This window comes from Arvicanthis niloticus, chromosome 15 (genome assembly GCF_011762505.2).
Source record: "Arvicanthis niloticus isolate mArvNil1 chromosome 15, mArvNil1.pat.X, whole genome shotgun sequence".
Classification (NCBI taxonomy): Eukaryota; Metazoa; Chordata; class Mammalia; order Rodentia; family Muridae; genus Arvicanthis; species Arvicanthis niloticus.
The window spans coordinates 48,771,370-48,798,809 of NC_047672.1; the positions used below are offsets into that span (position 1 = coordinate 48,771,370).

General features: G+C 37.4%; 1 protein-coding gene across 1 annotated transcript in view; it reads left to right on the forward strand.

Annotated features, from left to right (window-relative positions):
* The window catches only part of Thsd7a (thrombospondin type 1 domain containing 7A), a 385,076-nt gene that overhangs the window by 224,472 nt on the left and 133,164 nt on the right, over nucleotides 1-27,440 (forward strand). Inside the window, exons 5-6 of the mRNA XM_076913691.1 lie at nucleotides 16,930-17,085; nucleotides 19,152-19,364. Coding sequence (XP_076769806.1) covers nucleotides 16,930-17,085; nucleotides 19,152-19,364 — 369 coding nt within the window. The remainder of the gene's footprint in view (nucleotides 1-16,929; nucleotides 17,086-19,151; nucleotides 19,365-27,440) is intronic.

Consider the following 27,440-nt stretch of genomic DNA (forward strand, 5'->3'; position numbering starts at 1 on the left):
CACCAGAAAGAACATAATGTCTCTTGAAGTTAAGGTTCCTTCAACACAGACAGATCTATTATTCGTTCATCATTTAAAATGCCTCCAGACACTTTCCTGATCATTTAACTATCTATTCCCACTTTAAGTAACTTTATGATCTTCAATCATCTTCCTTTATTCAAAGTCCACAACCTTCTTATGGCTCTGCAAAAAATATTATTTCACTATATGTCATTGCATTCCTTTACAATTACTTCATAGATACTCATTTCAAACTCTTAAGATGTTAAGCTTCTAAGAGAGGGCACAGTGCTTTCTCTCCCTCTCCATTATACTCCTTTATTATAACCCATACTTCTCCATCAATGCCTGTGTGCTTTTTCTCTTCTGTCATTTGGAAATGGGTTTGAGAAAGGTGGAGAGCCTTCTTCAGTTAGAGCATGTAGACTTACTGGACATCTGATTTACAGATCATCTTAAATCAATCTATTTGACCCACTGGGCACTTCTTCCTTTGTTTCTCTTTCCTCTGACAAGACGTAATGTTATACCACATTTGAGGTCTACTAACAGGACATGATTTTATTACATGGCAAATAAATATTATTTTTCGTTTATATTTTTGCCTATCTGGTTTAGTTGAGAAAAGAGAGAATTTTTTAAAATAAGAGTTTTGCTCCAAATCTTTGCATAAAATAAAACAGTAATTGTATGTTGGCCTTGAGAAACCCAGTGGCAAATATATTATACAAGGAGCCTTTATAATATGTTGTTGTAAATATGTTGACATATGCTTACATTATATATAAAATTACTCCTTTCTTGGGAAAGTATAGACTTTTCCCAAAGCTTTCACATTATTATTCTAAAGCAAAAAAAGAAATATGACTAATTTTAGTTTTGTAGTTGTTGGAGACAGAATAATTGCAGTTTTCCTTTCTTTGTGAGTCACTGTTTGAGAAGTTTAAAAAACACAACATTGCCAAAAGGCTATAAAAGAAATGTTTGTAATTGGATTATTTAGTTGCTCTGAAAAAGTATCTTCACCTTTAACCGGCATATTCCATCGCACAGAATCTCTGGGGTTCTAAAATCTCCGTTTCTAGGGAACATTATGTCTGTAAACCTTAACTCTTATTAGCATAAAGTTATAGTGAAAAGATGGAAAATATTTGGCAAAGAACTAATTCTTTTAAATGTTTCTCCTAGATCTGTTACATAACTTGGATCCATTACATTCTAACTCCTTGATGTATATATCAAGTGTACTTTGAAAATAAAGGTTCTTTGTCAATGAGAAAGATGGTGACTTCTTACTGGCCTTTTAAAATCTATAATAAAAAAGAAAGCAAAATCACTAATTTGCTGTGGTAGACAGTGTTTTTCCATAATTATATGACTAGATGGTTAATTAGAAAACAATTTTCCCTGACATTCTGAAATAAGAAATGACAAAGACTAGACTCAAAGGCAGCTTTTTCATAACTAAATATAACCACTATTCAAAAAATATTTTCCCGCCCTATGAATCTGATCCCCTGTAAATGCATAATCTAAATTAGCTGTTTATGACTTTCTCAAAATTAATATTATAAGCTTATAACTAAAACTTGTTACCTAGTTCAAGAAATTTGCAGAATCATATGGCACACATTTGAATTTGCCTTTATTAGGCTACTAGTTCAAGATCCCATCTCTTGACATTTCTCCTTGGCCTCAAACTACTCAGTTAGTAATCCTTAAAATCATGTCATCTCCCATTACTGTATTTATTTCCATATAAGAAAGTGGAGCATAGTGGGCATTGCAAAGCACAGCATCAAGTGGAGATTTCTTTTTCTCTGTGCTGCTTGATAAATTGAACTCGTATTTAAGCCACCAGCAAGAGCTATCTTCTCCTGAAGAGTGTGTACTATAAAGAATGTACATATTTTATGGAAGACTCGTATTGTTCTCTCTCTTTAGCATATTGTTCGTAGGGAAACAGGAACCACCATTCATAACTAGTAAATAGGGGCTTGATTCTGTTAGTGTGAAGTCTTGCATGGAAAGCAGTCACACCAGGTGATGTAAAATACATCAAGGTAACTTTTTTCTTTTAATCACATAAAATTACTGTAACTGGTTATTCTTAAAAATTAAAAACAGCAGTTCCTTAAGTTCTGACATCAAAAAAATCATAAAAAATTTCAAGACTGGCTTTGTAAACCTTCTAATTGAGTTGGCTGCTAAAAGTGTCTTAAATCAGTTGTCTTTAGTTCTTTGTGCAGGGGTTAAGCCTCTTGGACTTTTCCCCATCCAGTTTGTCATGTTCATTTGTCCCATCCCTGCTTAGCCTACGTTGAACTATGCTGTTAATGAGACTTTATTGGTGTATCTTCAGATGTTACAAGGAGACAAAATCTCATAGCCAGGTTCCTGAATCTCTGGCTCTAACAATCTTTTTGCTCACTCTTCCACAATTTTCTTAAGCTTTACGTACAGGACTGTTTTGTAGATGTATTCATTGGAGCTTGGCTCCACAACTCTGTATTTTGATTGGCTGTTGCTTTTTAAGTAAAGCTGGAAGTAGAAGAGGTGGTCCTCCCAAGGAAGCACATAGCAATTTGTTGTTCAGCGCCAAATATTCAGAAACATACAAAATAATGTTATACAGACTCAACAGTTTAGGAATATATATGTATATGTAAATACATATAAGCATGCAAAAAACTATTAATGAAAAAGAGACTGAACATGATATGAGAGATTTTAGAGAGGGAATGGAAAGAAATAAACTGAAGATATGAAATGAAATTACAATCTCAAAAATAAGCAGCAAAACAAAAAAATACAAGGCTTAAAAATAAAAGCAAGTACCTTAAATTTTGCCTGACTTTTTTTTTCATTTCTGTTATAAGAAACAGTTTCCAGAACTGAAGAGATGGCTTGGTGATTACGACAGCTAATTGCTCTTTCAAGAAAACTGGGTTCAGTTTTTAGTACCTATAGCATGTGGCTCACAACAACCTCTAACTATAGGTCTGTGGGATAAGATGCTCTCTTTTGTCCTGAAGAGAAATAAAATGAAATTACAAAATAAAAACTCAGTCAGGATCACACACATACACACACACATATACACACGCACACACACACAAAAATACAGATGTAATCTTCAATGCTATTTTTGTTCCCTTTACAGCAAATATTATATTGAAAAATACAATACATTTCTGATGATTGTAGGCATTCATGTAATAAATACTACAATTAATTTTATTAGAAAGGCCGTTTTGAAACAATTTCTACAGCATTGCTCCTGTATAACATAAAAGTATAAGTCAAGGAGGACAAATAAATAGTCTTAACATGATATGTCATAGATGCGCATGTCTCTACTAAGCAAGACAGTCCGCAAGTGAAATTAGAGGACTAGATTTCACAAATAAAAATGTAAGACTTTACAAAGACATGAGCTTGCATAAAATACCATCTCTCTTCTACACATGCATCAGTCCAGGGACACATAAACAAGTTTACCTAGTCAGATGTGCACAGGGCAAGAATTCAATATACTTGTGATGCTCTCTTTATAAAGGCCAACAGGCAAGTTTTCTCTCTGACCCCAAACTAAAAACTTGTGTTTTACCTACACAACTAGTTCTTATTATCTCGTGGGCACAGTGATCTTCAAAATTATTATAATAATTCTTCTTGCATTCTTTACTATAAGCTTCGAGCTAGAACTTGTTATCTAAAAGCATTGGCTCAGGAGTCAGACTTAAAGCTAACTAATTTAGTTACATAACTATATGTGTGTTTATCATTTTATCTTTTTTCTTCTTAAAGATTTGTTTTATTTATTTCATGTATATGAGTACACTGTAGATTTCTTCAGACAGGCCAGAAGAGGGCATCAGATCCCATTACAGATGGTTGTGAGCCACCATGCCATTGCTGGGAATTGAACTCAGGACCTGTGGAGGAGCAGATAGTGCTCTTAACCGCTGAGCCACCTCACCAGCCCTTTATTGTTTTATCTTGAAGACCACGTAAGAACACTAACTTGTCTCTTCTAAGAAATGACATTATTGTTAATTTGCAGTGGCTGGTAACAAACATCGTAGATTTGAGGACCTTTGATTTTCTTTGATGTAATAGTGACAGGGAGGAAGGAGATAAGAGGGATGTTCAGTGCTTATAGTATGTGAAATGCTTTTCTATGTGGTTTACAATTATTTGCTAATTAGACCATATACCTTGAAAGTAAGTACCATTACTGCTATGGAATGTTGTGGTATAAGAGGGTTAATAAGTTATATCCATGATTGTCAGTCAAGGAAGGCTGAACCTACCTTTTAACTTCAGTGCTGTAGACTGGGAATCACTAATAGCTAGCCAATTTGAAATTTTAAAAAGGAACTTCCTCTCCAGATACTAATTTTAGAATATGTGCCTTTAAAAATTCTAATTTAGTCTCAAAGCCAAGGATATCTTAAAGTTATACATTTTTTTCTTATTTTATTTTATTTACATTTAAGATGCCATCCACTTTCCCCATTCCCCCCCCCCAAAAAAACCCTGTCCCATGCCCCCCTTTCCTTTTTGCTTTTATACAATTTTTAAAAAAATGTTAATCAAAGGATTTATAAGTTTGGTAATGCTCAATCAGAAGCGTAACCCAATACCCAACCTAGATATAAAAACTATCTTTGACTGGTGGAGACCTGTGAACATCTGCCTCCATGCCCCCTCTCTCTTTCTCTCTCTCATCACCTAGCTTCTCCTCTCCTTCATCTTCTCTCCTTACTCCATCTCTTCTTCTCAATACTACTTCCCACTTAGTTCCTCCTACATATCACTCTTCCTGTTAAAGTAAAACTTTTCTCTCAAAATACAGTTAGAGCATACTTATTCCTAATTGTACCAGTGAGGTACAAAATAGTCCTAATACCCAGTCCATCATTTTGTTGACTAACCTCTGTCATCTCTTCTAACTAAAACACTTACTTTTGATCCTGATTTTTTTTTTTTTTTTTTTTTTTTTTTGGCTTTAGAATGAATGTCAGCTGAAAACTATCTATTCAGATCTTTTCTCTCAAAGTAAATAGCCAGGATTGGCTATGAAACTATGGGTCTTCAACCCCGTCAGAAATCCGGAATGACTGAGTTAACTGAAGTTATGGGAAGCACTAAACGTAGCTTCTAAAACTTAGCCAATTTATAGAGACCGCTGAACACCTGAGAAGCCCCTATACTACCGAACGTTCGAGCATCAAATCTTCAGCCTTCTGGCCCAGAGTCCTCTGACAGACCTTAGTGATGCAGGATTATTAAGGGCTGATTACTCTGTCTAGGCAGATATAATCAGTCGACTATTCTGCATTTGTGTCCTCTTCTGGACAGTAATTTGTCTGTAGATGGAAAGAGGCAATTCTTGCCTAGTGGCTGTCACCACACAACTGGCATAACTCCAAGGATGCTCAATTTCTTCTTAGAATCAACAATAGGAATCTGTCAGGAGCAGACAGGTCTCTAATCAGAATGGACATTAATATATAAATTTTTGTAGCGTCAATTCTATGGACTTCTGACGTTTTGAAAACCAACTATCCATGTAAGGTCACCTGGACTGTTGTCTGTACACTCCTCTCAGCTATTTCTAAATAAAATATGGGAAACCTCCTAACAATAAACTCAAAGCCATAAATTTGCTATAGTTCCTTAACTCATAGGTTAACCGTCCCAAATCAGTTAAAAAAGTTAAGGAAGGACTGGGTCTAGGCCTTGTATTCCTAAATGTGTTATACAGGCACATTGCGCATGAGAGTGTCAATATTCATCTCACTTTTATATTAATAAGGAGCTCGTACCAATGAAAATCTTAAATTTGAAATCAAAGTAAATTTTGTACCATTTAAGAAATTATAACTTCATCTTGATAATAATTATACAGATTTCTACCAATAGGTTATAGCTATGCAATAAGTCCTAGCTAATTCTCCCTGTTCCAATAAAACCACTACTCTCCCCTAGAAAGACAGACCATTATTAACCACATTAGTCCCCAAGTCCAGGGTCAGGCGCTGACTCTTCTGTAACTTCTTCAAACTGATTACGGGCGTTGAGATATTAGAAGAGGGGTGGGGGGAAGAGTAAGTTGATAAGCCTCTGATGCTGTGTCTTCACTGAATCCAGATGGAATTCCAGGACATCGGAGGTTTGGGCAGGTCTGCTCAGTATGCTTGATGAGTAGATACACCAAGGCTGTGTATTCTAAGATATTGCCCGAGTTAGAGCGCCTGGGATCCCCACTTCCTCTGGGTTCTTGGAGGTTGGGGGCAGAGCTGCCACCCAAGATCTGCTCAGTGCTCTGGCCCAGACCAGAAGGACAAAGTTATACATTTGATGGTCCCGAAATATTACAATTAATTCATGTGTTCATCTTCTCATGTCTTCATCTGCTGTTGAGTGCTCTGTGCACTATAGATGTTATTCTGCATGTTGAAAACAGAGATGTTAACAATGCAAACAAAATTTTCTCTGTCACCACATGATTTTAAATGAAAGAACTAGATGCTAAACAAATAAACAAAAAACCCACATATAACCATGTACATTGTACAGGGGATTAAAATGAGGCTACTAAAGCAAAAAGTATCCACAGAAATAAAGCCAGAGTATCAATAAATATGATTACCAGCTAATATTAATTCTTCCAGGATGTCTTTCAATGATAGCTAGAGACAGAAGACCTAAAACATGTATAATTATTAACATAACATGAAATCTAGCAGTAAATATCCAAAAGGATCAGTACAACAAACATTTTTGGCTTCTGTTTTCTGCCAAAATAATGTTACTGGAACCATCCCAATAATTACTCTGAAATTTGACAAAATATGAAAAATAGCTATTTTGTGCATTAATAAATCAAGCAGCGAACATTGTACACATCCTGAGCAGAGCTTCACAATTTCAACTGTGTTGTTCTGGATGTTCTACCACAGAGAAGAGATGAGAAGATAAGTGTTGTGTCAGGATCAGTTGGACAAAGAGGTAAAAAAAAAAAAAATACTATATTCTGTGCTGCTGAAGTAGCTAGGTGAATATCAGGACAGGACAAAGAACACGAGTATCTGCTTTGTAGCCCAATAAGCAGAGTCCAGTTTTCTATATATGACTGTCAGTTAAGTCCCCAGTCAAAGTGTGGCTGTGCATGTATAGGAAGAAATCCTTGAGGCACAATGATGGTGACCTTTGACTTCAAGACAAAGAACTAAGATACAGTCCAGTGCTAAAGATATCAGAGTTTGAGCTAAGGAAAGGTAAAAAACACTTGCTGAGTACCTTGGGTTAAAAGTAAGGACCATACTGTCTTAGTTAAGTTCAAATTTGAAAGAAACTATGCCTAATATGAGTGAACTTGACCTTGAAAGAATCACTAGGATCTTTCAGTAATTTAGTGTGCCAAAAAAACTTAATATAAAACATTATAAAGACATGACACTTCCTATCCAAGACAAAAAAAAAAAAAAGAAAAAAGAAAATATCAATAAAACATCGAAATGACCCAGACACTAGAACAAGTAAACAAGGACTTTCAGAAACACTTGCTGAAAGCCTGTCTTAGCAAAGTCATCTGGAAGAATGACTACATGGGGGTGTGAGGAACAGTTTAGGAATGTGAACATAAGTGATGTTTCAACTCTTCTACAAACAAACATGGAGTAGCCTTAAGGACTGGAGATTGAAAAACAAGTCTACATCTAAGTGATATGAAAGAAACTAGAAATTTTCATGTCTGAATAAACAAAAGAATTGCTCATCTTGAAAACAGAGAAATAGAAATGATCAGGTCTAATGGAAAGAAAGACAGGATAGTGAAGGGGACAAAGAACAGGACAGTCAGTGACAGGTGAGCTCTTACGATGTGGAAGGTGTGATAGTGATATTTTACAGGGAGACTTGTCTGGCAGAAAACATGTTGGAATAACTAGCATTCAAAATGTATTAAATTTGTGAGGAAAAAATCAGCTTACAGATCTATGAAAGTCAGCATGTCTCAAGAAGGAAGCATGCCAACGCAAACAATAATGGAATGTATTATAGAGCAGTCTAGTAACAACAACAACAACCAAAAATTTAAAAAGTATCAAGTGCAATTCTTGAATGGGGGTAACAAATGAGGGTTGAAATTTTGTCAGAGAAAATGTGAATCTTGAAACAATGGAACATCTGCAAGAGAGAGAGAGAGAGAGAGAGAGAGAGAGAGAGAGAGAGAGAATTCTCTATGCAGTGAAAATACTTTTTTTATTATAGACTATGGCAAACTGACTTCTTGAAAGAAATAGCAGCTAAAAGCATTTGTTATGAAGCACTTAGGAGGACACAGAGTAAAAATAGAATGTGTAAGTCATGTGATCTTTGGTGGTTTATTACATTTCTCTATGAAAAAAAAATCAGTGAAATTTTAAGTGAACGAATCCATGTCCTGCAGTGGGAATCATGTCAGACATATACCATGTCCTCTTTTAATATGATCCAAAATATCAGGTAAAGTCAGTGACTGAGAGCACATTATCCTTCAGCAAGAATGCTAGACACAGTTCAGAAGCATCTCTGTTGGAAAGGCAGGGTCCCTGTGCTAGCTAAGTCTACAGAACTAAGAATGTAGGGCCCTCATTCTCTATTCTGCTCAGATTACTAATTCCTTATAGGTCTCTAACCTCCCTCCCCCATCTCCTCTGTTGTAGAGAGCTTCATCCAGCAGAACTAAATCATATAGTCTTGAGGAGAAACTCACTTCCCATTTTATATTAGAAGCTCCTCAAATTTGTTTGGTGCCAGGTGGTTGAACCTAAGTCCTGATAAATTAATGTGGCTTCCCATCTGCAGTGCAGCTGAGCCCATTGTAGAATAATTCCCTGACCAGAGAAACAAGCTGAGAAAACCCATCCTGAAGAGGGTCCTATGAGGATTCCAAGAATGGACGCAGAGAGGATCACAAAATAAAAATTAGCTAAATGTGTTTGATACTAGACCTCTGGTTGTAGATGTACCTCTCAATATTTTCTCAGGTATTATTTTCACATGGTATACTACCTGACTTTTTAGTAAGACAAGAAAAGCGCCCTAAATCACTAGTCTATTCTGTCCCATAACCCTGCTGAATTACTATGCTGACATGCAAGTGTAATGGATATTTAAGTATGGGGCTATCACTTTAACTTTAAGTGACATGAGACGCTAGAAAGCACAGCCGTTCCATTTATCCGTGTGATATTTGAAAACTCCCAGAATTGCTTTGGGAATCAGTGGGAGGTCTGAAAGCTGAGGGTGCTCACCCCTTTCAGGAAGCTTGACACGGATACTCTCATCTTTATTGTCAGAAGAGAAGCAATTTTAAATACATGGAAACATTGAACTTAAAATATATAATGATGATGATAATAACAATAGTAATAGAGACTAAAACTAAAGTTGTTAAATTGCAAATGAAGTTTTAGAGAAAAAGTCTTGAAGAAATAAGTATGATACTTAAATATCATTACAATAAAACAGGTCTTCTAGGGCAGGAGAGTTCCAGGTTGAAAACCTTCCAGGGTTATAGAGTGAGACTAGCACAAGCTAGGGCAATAATTTAGTGAGACCCTGTCTCAAACTTTAAAAGTTAAGCCAAAGGCTAAAGATACTCCTCGGAGTACAGTGCCTTTCTGACATATGCAAGATCTTAGGTTAAATCCCCAATACTGAAGACAAATGTATGTGCATGAACGTGTGTGTGTGTGTGTGTGTGTGTACATGTGTGTATATATGTATTCTACCATTACAACTAAAAATGAAAATGAAAAACAGTGGTCAAAGAACAGGTAAGAATTTTTGAATGATGACAGGCTTGATATCAACTGAAATATTTAACATGGAAAGGCATAGAGCTATTTAAATAGGTAAAACTTTTCACAATAAATTGTAGAGACTACTGATAAGTTATAATAAATAGTCTCAATAGAAGTGGATTAAAACAGGGACATTAAAAATTCAGCAATAGTAATGATTTGAGAGAGAAAAGGAAAATAATAAAACAGGCCTAAAATGAGCCAGGTTCAGACTATGTCTAGCAGTTGTGACAAAAGGGTCAGAACAGAGTAATGCTTGGTAATTTACATTTTCATTTAAATCACTTGAAAAGCCCTTAAAAGTCCTACTGTTCAAGCCTCATTCTAAACCATTACCCTAAACACTATGTCTGAGAGAGGAATTTGGGCATCAGTAGTTTTAAAACATCTCCAGCTGATTCAATGTACATCAAGACTAAGAATGACTATATCACAGGAAGTGCCATCCAGGGGTTCTCAGAACAATGCAATTTCTTCCTCTAGTATTGTGACTTACAGGCCCCCAAAGGATTGTTAGCCTTTATGCAGAGGCTTAGGAGTGGAGACATGTAAAATCCAACCCAGCTAGACCTAGTCCGTAGAGATAATCAGGAATGATGGCTTTATAGAGCTTTCGCTCCTCCTTCTCCCATTCCTCAGTAGGCTATATTTATTTTTAGTTTTTGCCTGAAACGAGCAAACAAAGAAAGGGGGCAGGGATCATCCTTTAGGAAGATTTCTGGCAAGCTGTGATCTCTGCCATGATAAATGTTTTTATAATTTCCAACATCATTCCTCTAACCAATTGTATTAGGCTAAATACACTATACATCCAAGGAACTCAGTTTATATACTGCAATAAACAAAAATAGGGATTAGGAATCCAAAAAAAATAAATCTGTAAGTCTTTCACCAATAGAAAGAAGTAATATACCCCTTGGGGAACTATCTTTGGTGTCTTATAGCCAAAGACAATAGTAAGCGGTTTTTCTCTGGTGTGCATACAGCTGCTCTGGAGTGCGTAGGGTATTTTCTGATAGGTAAGATGTAGTCACACAGAGCTCTAAGGCATCCTGTGGCTCAATTTAGCTGCAATTCTCAGACTGTTTTAAAAGAACAGTCTGAGTATTATTGCATGGGGATCATCTGAAGAGCATTTTCAAAGTCCCTATCCCCAGATCATTCCTGGGTCTTCATCCAACAACAGTGAACCTGTGTTTTTGCAATATGATTCCTAGGAGTGCACTTCTTCCCTTACTGCTACCCAACAACTGCCTCCGGTCCTAACAATTGAAAAGCTACTGTTGCAAACTTGAGCATGGATCATTAGAATCGTGACGGTGTCTCGTCATTTTCTCGCATTTCCAAAAGCCATACTACCATGAGATGGCATTGTCTCCGCAACATTTGGTGTTTATTTTCAAGAAATGCATATTAGAGTCAAGACGATTGTAGTGTTTTACTGCAATGTGTTTTGAAGGCGCCTGTGCATAGATTTGACAAATCCAATCATGGGGGGGGGAGTAAACGTTAGCACTCCCCATGATGTAGCTTAGCAAAGGAGGAACAGTGAAATGTAGTATTTGAATCCAACTACCAGTTCAATTGCGACCTACTGAAGGGGTGGAGGAGAGGATTAAGTGAAGGTACAGAGAAAAGCCAGATGGAAAATGAATAAGATTTTTGTCTTAGCTGTAGTATAGAGCAGAGCCCACTGACATACTGAAAGGAGATATGGGGTCCAGATAGTCAAGAGCAGGCAGAATCTAGCCATTGATAGTCATCTATGTGTGAGATACTTGAACAAAAATCTCTAGTGAGGTTCTTCTCTTGACTTTCCTTATCACAATTGCTAAGGAAATCCTCCTGCCTCTACATTCTATCTTTATTTTATATTATTATCAGCCTTGGGGCTAAGCCACTTATCCCATGTTGGAAAGACTTTTAACAAATATACTTGTCTATATCTCTGTTCTCCAGAACTGATACTCCACCAACCAATAGAACATCGTTTTAAGCACAGCTACATGTCACATCATTTTGTAAGTCACCTCACTTGTGGAAGTTTGTTCTGTAGCCCCAGCAGACTGAAATACACTGCCATTTGAGCGGCTGCATTTGAGGTAGATCAACCAGTGTGCCAAGCTGGTTGAAGACACTGTTTGACTAGATATTCATGTTTTTTTCAACACTTACTTTAAGAAGGTTGTACTTCATCAAAATCCTAAATGCTAATGCTCTGTCATTTTATGGATAACATGCATGTTGTGAGCTGACTATTTTAATGTAAAGTATCTATTAACACCTTGCTCTCAGTTAGGGCCATTACAAGTAGAAATTTGATTCAATGGGAAGTGTTGGAAGATTTCAGTGGAGTTTTTTAATGTGTGCTGTTCTACATTGTGTCCTGTTTAAAAGAGGGGAAAGCAGGCAAAAGTATATTTTCAGAGCAGTAACAGATGGTGCATCTGTGTAGTAGGATTGGGAGGCCCTAGTCAAGCTGCTGACAGAATGTGTGAGGTTTAAATACTAACAGTGATTGGCGCTGCTGTGGAGATGTGTATTTTGAAAGGCCCGTGTTTATAAGTGTTCTTTTATGAAACAGGGTCAGTGAGAAAAATATCTACTTTTGTTTTTATAAGTAGTTAAAGATATTATACAATTATGGCCATTGAATCAGGACATGACCACAGTTACTTGCTGTGGGTTTGTATTGGCTATTCCCTAACATGCCCAATGGAACTGGGAGAAAATACCCCATGGGAACTTGAAGAAAAGGATGAGGTCAGCCAGAGGCTGGGCCCTTAGAGATGTTTTTATTTTCTCAGACAATAATGCTACAGTGTTGAAGAAATTAGACAAACCAAGGCAAGGGACAACTCCTGTAAGACTGAAGAATCTGGGAGAAGTAGGAAAGAGCCAGTTTCATCTAGCATTGCAGCTTGACAGTGAGGGATGAAGCCAAGGGTCCCAAGGAGTCCTAACTGGGATGCCCCCCTTCTGCTAGTTTGGAATGTCACTCTTCTGCAGCTGCACTGTGGTAGCAGAGCAGCAGCAATGTGGTCTTGCTCTTCCATAGAATCCACTGCCTCAGAAGTCCTCTTCTAACTTTTAAGACACTGCTGGTAATCTATAATAGGAAAAATCCAGAAAGATTAGAGCAGGACCATTCCCAGAATTCTTCATCCAAGCTGGCTTGTGATATAGTATGTGACTTTGTCTCAAAAAACCCAAACAATCAATAAAATAGAATAAAATAGAATAGTATTGTCTTTGGTTGGGGGCCCAGTCTTCAGGAGCTCCCAGGGGTCTATGTTAGTTGATACTTTCGGTCTTCCTATGAGGTTGCCATCTCCTTCAGCTCTTTCAACCTTTCCCTTAACTTTTCCATATGGGTTTCTGAGCTCAATCCAATGGTTGGGTGTAAGTATCTACTTATGTAAAAGTCCTTAGGTGGTCAATGGGCCATGGGGTACTGACCAGAGCTTGAAATTGGAGCAATGCAAAAAAAGAGGTTGCCAGACTAGACCAGGGCACTGGGTAAAGAAGCCAGCTTAGGTGTGTGAGGGAGATATACTTTTCAAATTCACACTCTTCTGTAACATCAAATGTCAGCATTCTGACGATGGTATTAGGTAAGCGTTTATCACATCTTACCATAATAAAGTGGATATAATAGCTACAGGACACAAGTATATGAAAATAAAATATTTAATTTCAAAATCATGTTGATCACTGAATGAAAGTAGAAGTCTTCCCTTTATTGCTTTATTACTATGATATGTTTTCACTTAAAGTGCTCTGAATACACAAAGCCCCAAAATATTTCAGACCTACAAATGTGAATTAGTCTAATTGTGTGTTAGGTTTTTACATTTGTTTTGGTATCCCATGGAAATTCAGCCACTGTAAACTCATGAAGCATGTACATTTAATTTTGTTTAATTCATATAACAAAAAAAGTTTTAAGAACTCAGCAATAATACTTAAAACTGTATTAGATACATTTTTATCTGAATCATGCTATGGACAAAACCGAACTAATAAAGTTACACTAGTGAAAATTGGCCAGTCTGAGACTTAAATCTCACTATTTGACAATATAAAACCAGCATAAGACACTATGGCATTTAATGAAGACCTAAACCAATCGTTGGACAACTGTAATGGTAAAATTAGTAATTCTTTCTATCTCTTTAGCATGTATGAGCACGTTTTTTTTTTGAGAAAATGATGTCTATTAAGTAGAAGTTAGTTACTTGATATATTATCTTAGGGTTGACATGGGTGACTTAACAACTGAGCAAGTATTTCACATTAACAATACAGTTTTACACTCTTATTCATCACTTACTCTTCTAAAGGCCTGGGATTTCTGTGAACAAGGTTTTAATATACCTGGAATACATCAAACTAAAATTAAACTTCTGACAACACGAAAGAGAAACAGACACACGGGGTTTTAACCTGGTAAGATAGGGTGGAAAAAATGAAAGTGCCAGAGAAACTGGGCGTTTGTAAGATTGTGTCTCCTAGGAATGCCAGAAGCTTTATATGTATAGTCTTACCAACATGATTGCCTAAGTGTAAGCTGAACAAGGATGACAACAATAGGCATGCTAACGTGGATAGAGAAAGCTCAGGAGGCCTCAATTCTAGACAAAGAACTACCATCAATTAAGGAATACTAAAATCTGCAGAAATAGGCTGCCTAAGAAAGAGCACATCAATCGGTTACTCAATACCAAATAATCAGCCCTGGAAAACTACATACATACATAGACACAGACACAGACACAGACACAGACACAGACACAGACACAGACACAGACACAGACACAGACACAGACACAGACTAGACACAGACACAGACACAGACTAGACACAGACTAGACACAGACACAGACACAGACACAGACTAGACACAGACACAGACACAGACACAGACACAGACTAGACACAGACTAGACACAGACACAGACACAGACACAGACTAGACATAGACATAGACATAGACATGTGTGTGTGAGTGTGTCTAACATATAAGAGATATGTATATATGTAGCATTATATAGATTTAGCAGGGTATAAATATATATACATATATATTATAGTTTTTAAAGGGACTATGAATTTGAAAGAGAGCAAGGAGATGCTTATGGGACAGGTCAGAGGGAAGTAAAAGGAAAGAGAAAATTATATAATTATATTATAATATCAAAAATAGTGCAATTTTTAACTTCTTTAAAGTTTTCAAGTTTTTGTAAAAAATTAATTTGTTAGATTAATATAACTAGTACACTTCATCTTTAGAAACTATTATTTTCAAGATTATGTAATATTCCTAAGGTTTCAGTGGGGTTTTTTTTCATATCTTTAAGGGGAATGATGGATAACTGTTCAGGTCTCTGTGAAGTAAAAGGTGCAGTTTAAAGTTTTTCAGTGTGAAAGATTTTACAAATGAGAGTTTTCATTTGTTTTAATTTTCAGTGAATTCAACTTCATAACATACACTTTTTCGTTTATTGATCTCTTAAAAAAGATTCAATTTCTGCAAAATATGCATCATTACTGTCTAGAACTTTTATACACTGAGAAATGAAGTACTTATTTCTGTGTTTTTTTAATCACTGATGTGCTGAGTAACTCCCCTGTTAGAAAGCAATACGCTCTATCATTCCCAGCTTTGGCCAGGGTAATAATACACTTACAAGATGCCTAGAATTGAGCAAGAATCCTTGCTGTGCTTCATACTGACCAAAGCTTAGATGCCTGTCCATTATTTCCACTGCGGTGTGTGTAAGGAAAGGAAGTGTAGGCACTACTGGAAGAAAAAGCCAAAAATTAAGTGTAACATATTTTTCTGAACATCCAGTGTAGTCATAAGAGGAGTCACATAGCCTACAGGACTCATTTCCATTAGATGTGTTCATGTGTACAGGAATTTCAGCAGCACACAAGCACTTACAACCAGTCTTAGAGAATTAACAACATGTGTCCATTTTCAGTGCTTTTATTTAAAAGTTAAATATATAGCTTAAGTTAATTTAGTCCTTATATGAGTATCTAGATGCAATCATACATAAATAGAAACTAACGGTATCCCCTACAAAAATGAAAAATATACAGCACCTCTTATTTAAGTTCTTTAATCTACAAGTCTGGGCTATCCAAAAATCTCAGAGTTATTTTCTAAAAGGAAAATGTAGCCAAAATATTTTTAAACAAAGTTAATTATAGCTATTAATGGTAAGCAATTAGTGATGGAGGAATAGATAACAGATAATAAACATAGAAATAAGCTTCTGTGCACATAGCTTATATATCTTTCTGACTTATTCATCCTAATCAGTCAGTATGCTGAATTATATATCTATATATTCATAAATATGTCATCATATTAATTATTGAATATATGTGTATACAAAAAAAAATCATTGGTCCTCAACCATAGAAAAAATAAGCACATCAAAGGGCAAACAACTTATACTTTATTGATCAACTCATGAGTAAGCACAAAATTGTAAGTTGGGTTCCTCAGCAGCTCTTAGATTTACAGATATTCAGATAATAGGGTGGGCAAAATATCTGAGCATCATTGGATTGTTCTTGAACCTGGAAGTCAAAGGTCACACCATTTGACCATCTTTTCCCATGTATCCAAGTGACATTTCTCAGACCAGTAGAACAAAGTGGTCAGGATTTTGTTCTACAAGAATCCACTTGATGATTTTTTTTTTCTTGTTTAGTAAAGCTTTGTACTTCTTCCTGCCACGCTCAATGCTCCAAACCAGCACTCTGTTCAGCATTTGAATGTAGAAGTTTAGAATTCATCTAAAGAATTATTTTGCTAATTAAGAATGATAGATTCATTTTATTAACTCTGTAGCCCAAGCAATTTATGAGACTTCTAGTCCAGTTTTGTTGTGGTAGTCTTTCTTTTATTCTTAGAATGTAGCAGAGAAATCTTGAGCTAATGACTTGGTGACACATTCTCTCTTCTCTGCCCACATAAGAATCATGTTATTAACCGTAACATCTGTTTCTACCTAACTCTTAAGCAATGTCTGTATTTTTCTCCAAACAGCTTCAAAACCAGTGGACTCAAAATTATGCACTGGCCCGGTTCCTAACACCACACAGTTGTGCCATGTTCCTTGTCCAATTGAATGTGAGGTTTCACCTTGGTCTGCCTGGGGACCATGCACTTATGAAAACTGTAATGACCAGCAAGGCAAAAAAGGTATGTAATGTTGACATGGCCTGTTTAAAACGCCCACCAATTGAAGCAGTTTCGTAAGTCTCACGTGTTCTGTCAAAAATACTGTAAATTTATTTGAACAATTGTCATGTGGTGTTTGGAAAACATTGTTTCCTTGGAGCCCTTCACTATCTTTGTCTCCTGTATCACAAAGATCTGTGGGCTGGGGAAGAGGGATGTGGTACAGATATCTTACACAGGACTGAGCATACGACAGTCTCATTTTCCATACTTTGACATGTTATGAGTCTTATTGTCAATAACTTTTCTCTGCGGAAGCTTCTCTGTTGAGAATTTATATTTTCCTTCTGTGGGTGTAACAATTCGTCATTAGGAGTTGTTTTAATATTATAAACACTTAGCATGATAGCAGTTTCAGATTCTTCCCTAAGGCCTAACTATTGCTACAAATTCCTGGGCCTGGTGACTTGCCAAGTATGGGTTTTCTTTTGTGGAGTAGGCCTGAATCCAATCAGAAAGTAGTTGAGTATTTCTATATCCATGCCACACTTGAATCAGTAGATGTCTTGTAAGGCTTGATTTTAGGTTTCAAGGTTCACAGATGGATAAAATAAATGCTTCCTATTTCTCTTTGGGTCCTGTACATAGCACCTTATAGTACTATGCAAGTTTGATTAGGACTAAAGCTTCCAGATTGATAGAAGCTTGTATTTTTCCATGTTCTCTGACTTATATAGTGTCATCAGTAGTGTCATCAGTAATAAGGTTTTACCATCAAGTTCTGTATGATTCTCAAGAACATTGATAATAACCTATATTGTTTGGAAATCGATGGGACCCACTGGGCAACAACTTTTAAAGAAATAACACATCTCTGTAGCTGGGCTCTGTGTGTGTGTGTGTGTGTGTGTGTGTGTGTGTGTGTGTGCGTTGTGGTGAAATGTGGTATCTAGTTTGAATAATCTTCCATTATAGGGTAACATCATTTAAATAGTTTTAAAGATTTATTTATTTATTTAGTGTATATGAGTATACTGTGGCTCTCTCTTCAGGCACACCAGAAGAGGGCATCGGATCCCATTACAGATGGTTGTGAGCCACCATGTGGTCGCTGGGAAGGAAACTCAAGACCTCTGCAAGAACACTCAGTGCTTTTAACCGCTGAGCCATCTCTACAGCCCCTAAACTCTTTTTATATATGAATATACATATATTTTAGGAGAATGCTGCATTACTTGGTTACCATATGACTTTTTCAAAAGCTCTTTGTGTTAATCTATTCCTCCTCTAATCTCTGCAAATCTTATCTGTCCCCTACAAAATTTAATCCTACATTCTAAGTGAGGTAACCCTTCTCATTCCCTGGCTTGTTTTGTCTTCACCTATGTCTAGCTTGTTCTCTCTGTAGCCTGCCTCTGTAAAGCTGTCCTGGTAAAGCTGCCACTGCCACACTTCTTTCTCTGTCTCTCTGTCTCTCTGTCTCTGTCTCTGTCTCTTTCTCTCTTCTTTCCTCACTGTTTTTATGTGAGTTGTGTGGAAGTATCCTATCGTTGACTCTGTCAAATGTTTCTCTGATTTCAAATATGGCTGCTTTGTTTTACAAACTAACCTTACCTTTATTGTCAGGGATTAAAGATGTATACTAAAGGCATGTCTGTATACAAACCAGATCATACTATAATCCAAGATGTGTTTGTATTCTGGCCAAGTCATATAGCCTAAAAGGATTTTGGATATAATTCCTTGCCAGAACAGTCATTTTGCTGGATTAAAAGTCCTTTGCAGGGTATAATTGAACCATAAACTATTTTCATCCTTCTTGCTCCTCCCTCTCTTCCTTTCTTCCTTCCTTCCTTCCTTCCTTCCTTCCTTCCTTCCTTCCTTCCTTCCTTCCTTCTTTCCTTCCGTAAATGGCTCATGACTCATATTAAGCTTAAGTTTGTGAATATGTACACTGGTTTTTAATTCACATGTAACTTTTCCCCTCTACCTTTGTTCAGCCTTCACTTTGGGGTTTAAATCATCTTTCTGAAACATTAAAACTATGACATTATCAATCTATTTTTTTTCCTTCCCCAATGACTCAGGATTCAAATTAAGGAAGCGACGCATTACTAATGAACCTACAGGAGGTTCTGGGGCAACTGGAAACTGCCCTCACTTATTGGAAGCCATTCCCTGTGAAGAGCCATCCTGCTATGACTGGAAATCAGTGAGACTAGGAGACTGTGAACCAGATAATGGAAAAGCCTGTGGGCCTGGCACTCAAGTTCAAGAGGTCGTATGCATCAACAGTGATGGTAAGACGCATGCTTCATCACATTTCAGGGAAAAGCTACCTTATGTTAAAAGCAGATCTCTCTCTCTCTCTCTCTCTCTCTCTCTCTCTCTCTCTCTCTCTTGCACTATTGCTGAGTACAGTGATTACATTAGCTATCCAGAATATTGATTTTATTTTGTGTTTTTATTAATAATATTTAATTATATATTTGTATATTTGTCTGGACACGGTTTGTGCTTTGCTTTTTTTTTCTTTTTTTTTTCCCATCAGCAGTCTTTCTCCTCTTCTCTCCGGCTGTCAGTCTCCTTCATTCACCTACATTGTCTCACTCCTGTTTTCATGTCAAATAGGCATACAAGATTTGATTGATCTCTATAAAAAGTTCAATCACAAATAAGATAAAACGTGTGCTATTTGTCTTCCTGTGATCCACCTAGCGCACACGAACCAATTATCTTCAGTTGTGTGCATTTTCATAAAAACACTTTAACTCTAGCATTCTTCACGGATGAGAAATTCCATTGTGTGTATCTCGCATCTTCGTTACCCATTTCATTGTGGATAAACAGAGTCTGTTTAACTTTGATAGGAGAAGAGAAGTGGTGTGCTCAGATAAACTAACATCAGCAGGAGAATGTTTTAAAGCAAGCATTTAGAACTAACAAGGAAAGGACAATTTTGCTGTGTAATATTGCTTCATTCACTGAACTATTAAATGTAAACAAGCAAAGGGGTTGTTGGTATGACTCCATAACTCTTTCATTCCTCGTTGATCTGTCTCAATGATGTAATTTACTGAGCCCCATGCCACAAGGCCTATCACAGTGAGCTGAAATCAGTGTCTCCTCCCTTCCAGAGATGTAGCTGTAGCTACATCTCAATGTAGATGTAGCCAGTAGAGGGTTGTTGTCCACAGAGTCCCTTTCATCAACCATAGTATAACCTTGTACTTTACATTTCATGTTTGTTTAGTAAAATATCATGTCCTGATGTGGTACCTGATATAAGAAATGAACATTCTTCCAAATAGGAGTATCCCAAATACTCCTATTTGGGAGACCCCTCTATGTATGCTCAGCAATTCTGTCACAGTCTAAGCCCTCTTGATAGATCATCTCTCAGGGTCCTGCTCACTCTCAAATCCTATGACTCTGCATCTCAGTGAAGTATGAGCATTGAACCCCAGGGTCCCATGGCCTGAGAGTTTATGCTGTCTACAGCATATGCAGCAGCATCCTGGTGACTCCTCAGAGACGCTGCAACATCTGGCAGCCAGCATAATTCCTTCCATCTTACTTTTCTTCCAGCCAGCAAAATTGTTTCCTCCCATGGCTCCGTCACTGCTCAGTAGTAAGAAGAATTTTCTGAGGTGGGAAACAGACATTACTATCACCGAGAAATTAGCCTTTTACCTTTTAAACATAGGCTGTCATCCTGTCCACGGTCTGCAACAGTCACTCAGGATAACACTGAGCAGAATATGAGCAGGCTCCTGACATGGAACCATGGAGGCAGAGATTGCTGCTCCAGATCTTTCATGATGAATTTATGTCCCCTGTTTTGTCTTATGGAGCTACAATAAGCTCTGAAGAAACCTAACTTTAGCTTTTCGCTGTTCTGCTCTAAAGCACAAAGGAAAGGAGCCAGAGACTGGCATCCTGCTATTGGTATACAGGAAAACAACAAAGAAAAGATAATCTCTGCCTCTCTACGTGTGACTGGGAACTCACACTTCAAATGTAATTTAGATTGAGTGTACATTATACGCTTAGTTGCTGAAAATCAAACAGTGATATTTAACCCTCATTTTGATACAACTTCTTAACTTATTTTCTCAATTCAAATAATTTTTCTTGCTCGTTTAAATTCCTAGGAAGGTATTATAGTCCCAAGTGTTGCAAAATGAGTATTTGAATGAAGCAAAAATCTCAAATAGAAGTTAATTATCACCACATTTCTGCCTCCATGTTCTCCATCTATGAAATAGTCAGATCTGTCTTATTTCATGGGACTATCTTAATGGATATTATGAAAATTGAAAATATATGGGAGGGACTACCTATTTACATAACATCAGTGATTAATTTTAATTTTGTCAACTGAAAAGTTTTAGTATATAAGTAATTAGATCTTTTTCTCTTTCTAAGGAATATTTGTAAAAAGCATAGATATGTTATACAAGTCCAATTGTATTACAAACTACTCTTTATTATGACCAAACACAAGTTGATATCTCATAAATCATGTGAACTAAACCATCTAGGACGTACACATACGTAGTCCAGTTGCCACTCTTTTCCTTTACGAGGCTGTCTTAGCCACCATCTCATTGGCCTTGTGCACACCATAACCAATACTAATTTGTCAAAGATGTAACATAATACTTTAACTGACTCAGCTAGACAGGTGCACAAAGTCAAGCAAATCTTTAGTATAAATCTATGTTTTGTACATGACTGATTCATAGCTGTACTCAGGTGCATGAACAAGACTAGAGACCTGTAAATACTGCTCCCGTTTCATCCTGTGTTCACCTAGTAAGTGTGTAGCAGCTGCACCAAATGTTGCTTTGTAATTAAATCAGGCCCAGGGAATTAACATTGATTAGTAGTTCAGACTCTACCCTTAGGCTTGAGCTGCAGCTATAGATTTTGTTTTATAATTAAGTTAAAGTTCAACTCAGGACATGAAGAACTAAAGATGATGAATCTTGAAAATAATAAAAAAGTATTTTCTGGTCCCACATTCCTCACTAATTTCACAACTTTGTTAAGGACACAAAAGCATCTGAAGACTTGGCCTGCATTGTCCTGAATTATTTTTGTGAAGGCTTCCAGAGACCATTACAGATTCTGCTGCTGCTTCTTCCTCCAATTGTCTTGTAAGGAGCAGGGTTGAGGAAAGGTTGTGAGAAGGGTCAAGTGAGTTTTATGTAAATTCTCTAGCAAACAAGGATGAGTAAGAGAATTTCTCAGGGAAGAGAGCACAGCACAATCTGAGAAGAGAGAAGGATCTGATGTGTGATCCAAACTGAGAATCCTGAGTGAACCCAGTACCATATCTTTAGCACAATTAGAGGCCCTTCTTCAAGGGAAGGAGAAGGCATCACTCTAGAGGGTGTGATACCTTTGAGAATATCTAAATTCCTCCTTTGTTTTCAGGATACATGTATATTTTACTTAAAGATATAAAATTGATGAGCTTAGAGGATTTTGTTTCCAAATTGGTGGGTTAGAGGCGGGACGGAGGCCACTAAGCTTCAGATAGGCACATGGTGATCTATTTGTGCCTGTACTTCAACTATCGGGAGGCTGAGAGGAACATGAAAAATTTAAACCAGCTTAAGCTATGTAGCAAGTTCGAAACTACCCTGAGAACTAAGCCTGAGCATTGTCTCAAAATAACAAATAAACAAAATAAGCAGGAGTTTGGAAAAAATTTATTTTATAGCTTGAACCTATGAACATATTTTGTTATTTTCGTGGCATCAGTGCTTTCTTCCAGAAACATTGATTCAGAATGTTGACATTATTCCACATTAATGACCCAAATGCAGTGTTCTTGATTCAACTTTTCTAACTTTAACTTTTATAAGTTTTTTTTTCTAGTTCTTTCTGGACTCTGGCTGGTTCAAGTCAAGTGTTGTGGCTCAAACTCCTCTCCAAGCTAAATTACTCAAACTGGTTTCTCTTAGCTTCTGACTGAATTGGTCTGCTTATCTTCAAACTAACTGGCACTCTGTTCTAATCTGGCTCATCCTTATTCTTGGGCTTGTTTTGTCTTCACACGCACTGCCCCCCCCCACACACACACACATACACACAACCTGTCTTTCTTTACTGTTCTCTTAAGTAGCCTGTCTTTCCTACACTGCTGTATGAATTGGGCATATCCTATCTCTGACTCGTTCTGTCAAATCTTTCTCTGACTGGTTACTTTGCTTCTCAATTAGACATCATTTTCAAACATGACTGATTCCTTCTATAAAATATCCTTACCTTAAATTGTTGGGGATTAATGGTGTATACTCAGGGGAACTCTGTATACCAGCCAGATCATATTGTAATCTAAGGCATGTCTTTATCCAGACCAGATCATATAGACTTAGAAGGTCTTTAGATATGATCCCAGAGCAGCCATGTTTCTGGATTAAAATTCCTCTACATAGCAGTTTCAAAGGCTAGTGATTTTGTTGCTGTCTTTTCTAATTTACTCTTGTTAGTAAATGATATTTGATTAACAGTACACAATTCACTCTCATAACTAATTCATAATTGTATGAGGTCAAGGAGTATATTTGTGAGTCTAGGCAGGTACTTGGCTGCTGAGGTACATTCCCGCCCTATAAATTGTTTTTATTTTTTATAATATTGTCTTACAATTGTACAAGAAAAAGGTTGTTAGTATTGTTCCTCATTTCACAGTCACTACTGATGCAGTTGGAAGCACAAGAAGAATGACTAGAATTTGACAATTTTTTTTTTTATCATTCTTGAATATAATGAGGATTTCACCCAAAGACTCAGTGCCATAGCCCCCTTGCTCAATTTTCAAAATGCAGAAAAAGTCTACTTTATGGTGTGGATATAAAAATGTTACTCACAGTTTCATGGGCTTGAGCACTTGATTTCTGTATGATGAATGGCTTTGGTGAGATTGTGGACTGTTTAGAAGATGAAACAAAGCTGGAGGAAGAGAATCATTGGGGGCCAGCCTTGAGGTTTCTTCACAGGCCCTGCCTCCTATTCTATCTCAGCTTCCTCTTTTGCCAAGATGTGAAGAGTCTCAACTGCATACCTCTACTCCCATCCCCTCCCTTCCTTTCCATGAGATAATGAATCCCTCAAACTGCGAACTAAAACAAATCTTCCCCCTTTAAATTACTTCTTACCAGGTGTTTGGCCACAGAATGAACAAAAAAGAAAGATATGTACACAATTTACGTTATACAAACTCGACATTTATGAATAAGGTATTTAAGAATGAAAACAGTAATTAATATAGTTTAGAGTAACAATTTGTTGGGGTTAGCATCAAAAGCAAGAATGCTGCTTGTTTGGGGAACTATTTCAATTTATTATTAAAGGAACCAGGAGCATTGACTGAAAATGCCTACAGGAGATTTTATTATTTTGTCAGCGACTTGGTCTATAACTGCTTACTCCTTTCAAAAACTTCACCATCAATTTCCTCCCCCCTGTAATTGGATGAGTACATATTCCCATCTAAATAGAAAGAAGGGAAGGTGCACACTATTTTCCCTGAGTACTGTATACCATTCTTTATTAATCCTATGTGGTTAGTAACAAAAGGAATACAAGCATATACCCTTTCATTATCTTGAGATAAACACAAGAATGAACATTGTATTAGTCAGGGTTCTCTAGAATCACAGAAATTATGGGTATTCTCCATATAGTAAGGGAATTTGTTATGATGACTTAGACTCTGTAGTTTAACTCCCCATAACTCAAGAGAAGTATTTATTTTGGTTTACAGTTTCAGAGACATCAGGTCCTCATGGTAAAAAGGATATGGTGGATCTTTCATCATGTTGGTCAGGAAATGGAAAGAGAATGCTTTACTAGTTGACTTTTTCTGCTTTCCTGTTCATTTCTTCTAGACCAGGGCCTATAAAACAGTGCTCACCAGACTGATGATGATTCTTCTCTATTCAGCCCTCTCTGAACATCCACCTTTACACATGTAATGTTTGGTTTGCCTCCTTGGTGCATCTCATTCCATTCAAGTTGAAAATGATTAACTACTACTAAACAGCTCGTAGGTATGCAGTTCCCCAAACCATTCCCATGTTCAGTGATCCACTAAGAACCACAGGCCCAAGTACACAATTGTACCGACAACTGTGTTCAATTGCCGTGAACAACAACAAAGCAGACAAGGGACTCTCAAGAGGAATCCATGCATAAGTTTCCAGAAGTCCTCCCCAGGTGGAATCATAGAAAGGTTTTGGTTTTTTCATCAATAACTTATGACAATGCAAATTCACTGCTTCAGTAATGCTCACCAGAGGTGGAAGTTCAGGGAGTTAGTCATATAGTCACAATCTATGTAACACAGAGCAATTTCCAGAGTGCCCAAGGACAATTATATGTATAATTTAGAGCATGTTGTAGCAACATTTTAAGCACAAGTGTTACTCTTAAAATGTAAAGAATGGCAAATCCCTTTAGAAATTCAAATACCCAGATGTAGAACAAGATTCATACCTCTGAATATGAGAATCTAAGAGTAAGAGGTATAGGACTGATACAGAAAATTTTCTGCACAGTGGAACATGAGTTGTGCATTGAGTCCCATTTGATGAAACTCTTATCAGAATAAATTAAACTTTGAAGATGGCAATTGTAATAGGAAAAGAGATGATTCTTCTCTTTTTGCATCAATCACTGGACTATAGCTACCTGGAAGAAAGAAGGTGGATCACACAAGGTTAGGACTATCAGCATTATGCCAGGAGCCATCCACAGAAAGTGAAAAATGGGGCTTTAACAGGAGAATCTGAGATGGGTGAAAAGATCCAATTAAAGTGATTCCAGGAGATCCACTGTGACTGTAAGCAAAGTACATTATTCAGGAAGAAGATTCCAAGCAAAACAGTAGAAATAGTATCTAAATGAGTTAAATGGAGACTACCAAGAGAATGTCTTCTTCTAACCTTAAAAGGACTGGTCATGCTGATATATCCGATTTCATGTTAGAAGAATACTTCAGTGGTTTGTATTGGCTGGCAGGTGTGTGACAGTCCCTGAATAATAGCAGCATCAAAACAAGCTTATTTGTCCTTCAAAATAAAATAGGAGAATTTTAGGTTTTATCTCTCAGCATGTAGAGATTGCAAGAAATTTAAAAGTAGTAAGTGAAAATAAGAGATGATTCTAGAAGCAAATGCATCAGACAAATACTCAAAGGAGGATAGATGATGTCCCCTCCCCACAGCCCTCCACCCCACCAGGCCTCCCCATTTCCTGGGAACTCCAGTCTCTTGAGGATTAGATGCATCTTCTCTGACTGAGTCCAGACCTGGCAATCCTCTGCTGTATATGTGTTTGGGGGCCTTATGACAGGTCTTCTATGCTGCCTGTTGGGTGGCTTAGTGTCTGAAAGAACTCAGTGGTCCAGGCAAATTGAGGCTGCTGGTCCTTCTAAAAGGTTGCCCTCCTCCTCAGCTTCTTCCATCTTTTGCCTAATTCAACCACAGGGCTCATCAGCTTCTGGTTATTAGTTGGGTGTAAATATTTGCATCTGACTCTTTCAGCCGCTTTTGGGTCTTTCAAAGGGTAGTCATGATACTCGGCCCTCCCCGTTTTTATTGGATATTTTATTTATTTACATTTCAAATGCTATCCCTTTTCCCAGTTTTCCCTCTGCAAACCCCCTATTCCATCCTCCCTCCCCCTGCTTCTAGGAGGGTGCCCCCCCACCCACCCAATCCTGCCTACCCACCCTGGCATTCCCCTACACTGGGGCATCAAGCATTCCCAGGACCAAGGGCCTCTCCTCCCATTGATACCCCACAAGACCATCCTGTGCTACATATGCAACTGAAGCCATGGGTACTCTTTGGCTGGTGGTTAAGTTCATGGGAGCTCTGGGGGAGGGGGTGGGGCTGGCTGGTTGATATTGTTGTTCTTCCTATGGGTTGCAAACCCCTTCAGCTCCTTCAGTCCTTTCTCTAACTCCTCCATTGGGAACCCTGTGCTAAGTTCAATGGTTGGCTGAAAGTATCTGCCTCTGTATTTGTCAGGCTCTGGCAGAGACTCTCAGGAGACAGTTATAACAGGTTCTTCTCAGCATGTACTTCTTGGCATCTGCAATAGTGTCTGGGTTTGGTTTCTGTATATGGGATGGATCCCCAGGTGGGGCAGTCTCTGGATGGCCTTTCCTTCAGACTCTGCTTCACATCTTGTTTCTGTATTTCATCCCTTGAGTATTTTGTTCCCCCTTCTAAGAAGGACTGAAGCATCCATACTTTGGGCTTCCTACTTCTTGAACCTTATGTGGTCTGTGAATTGTATACTGGGTATTCCGAGCTTTGGGGCTAATATCCACTTAACAGTGAGTACATACCATG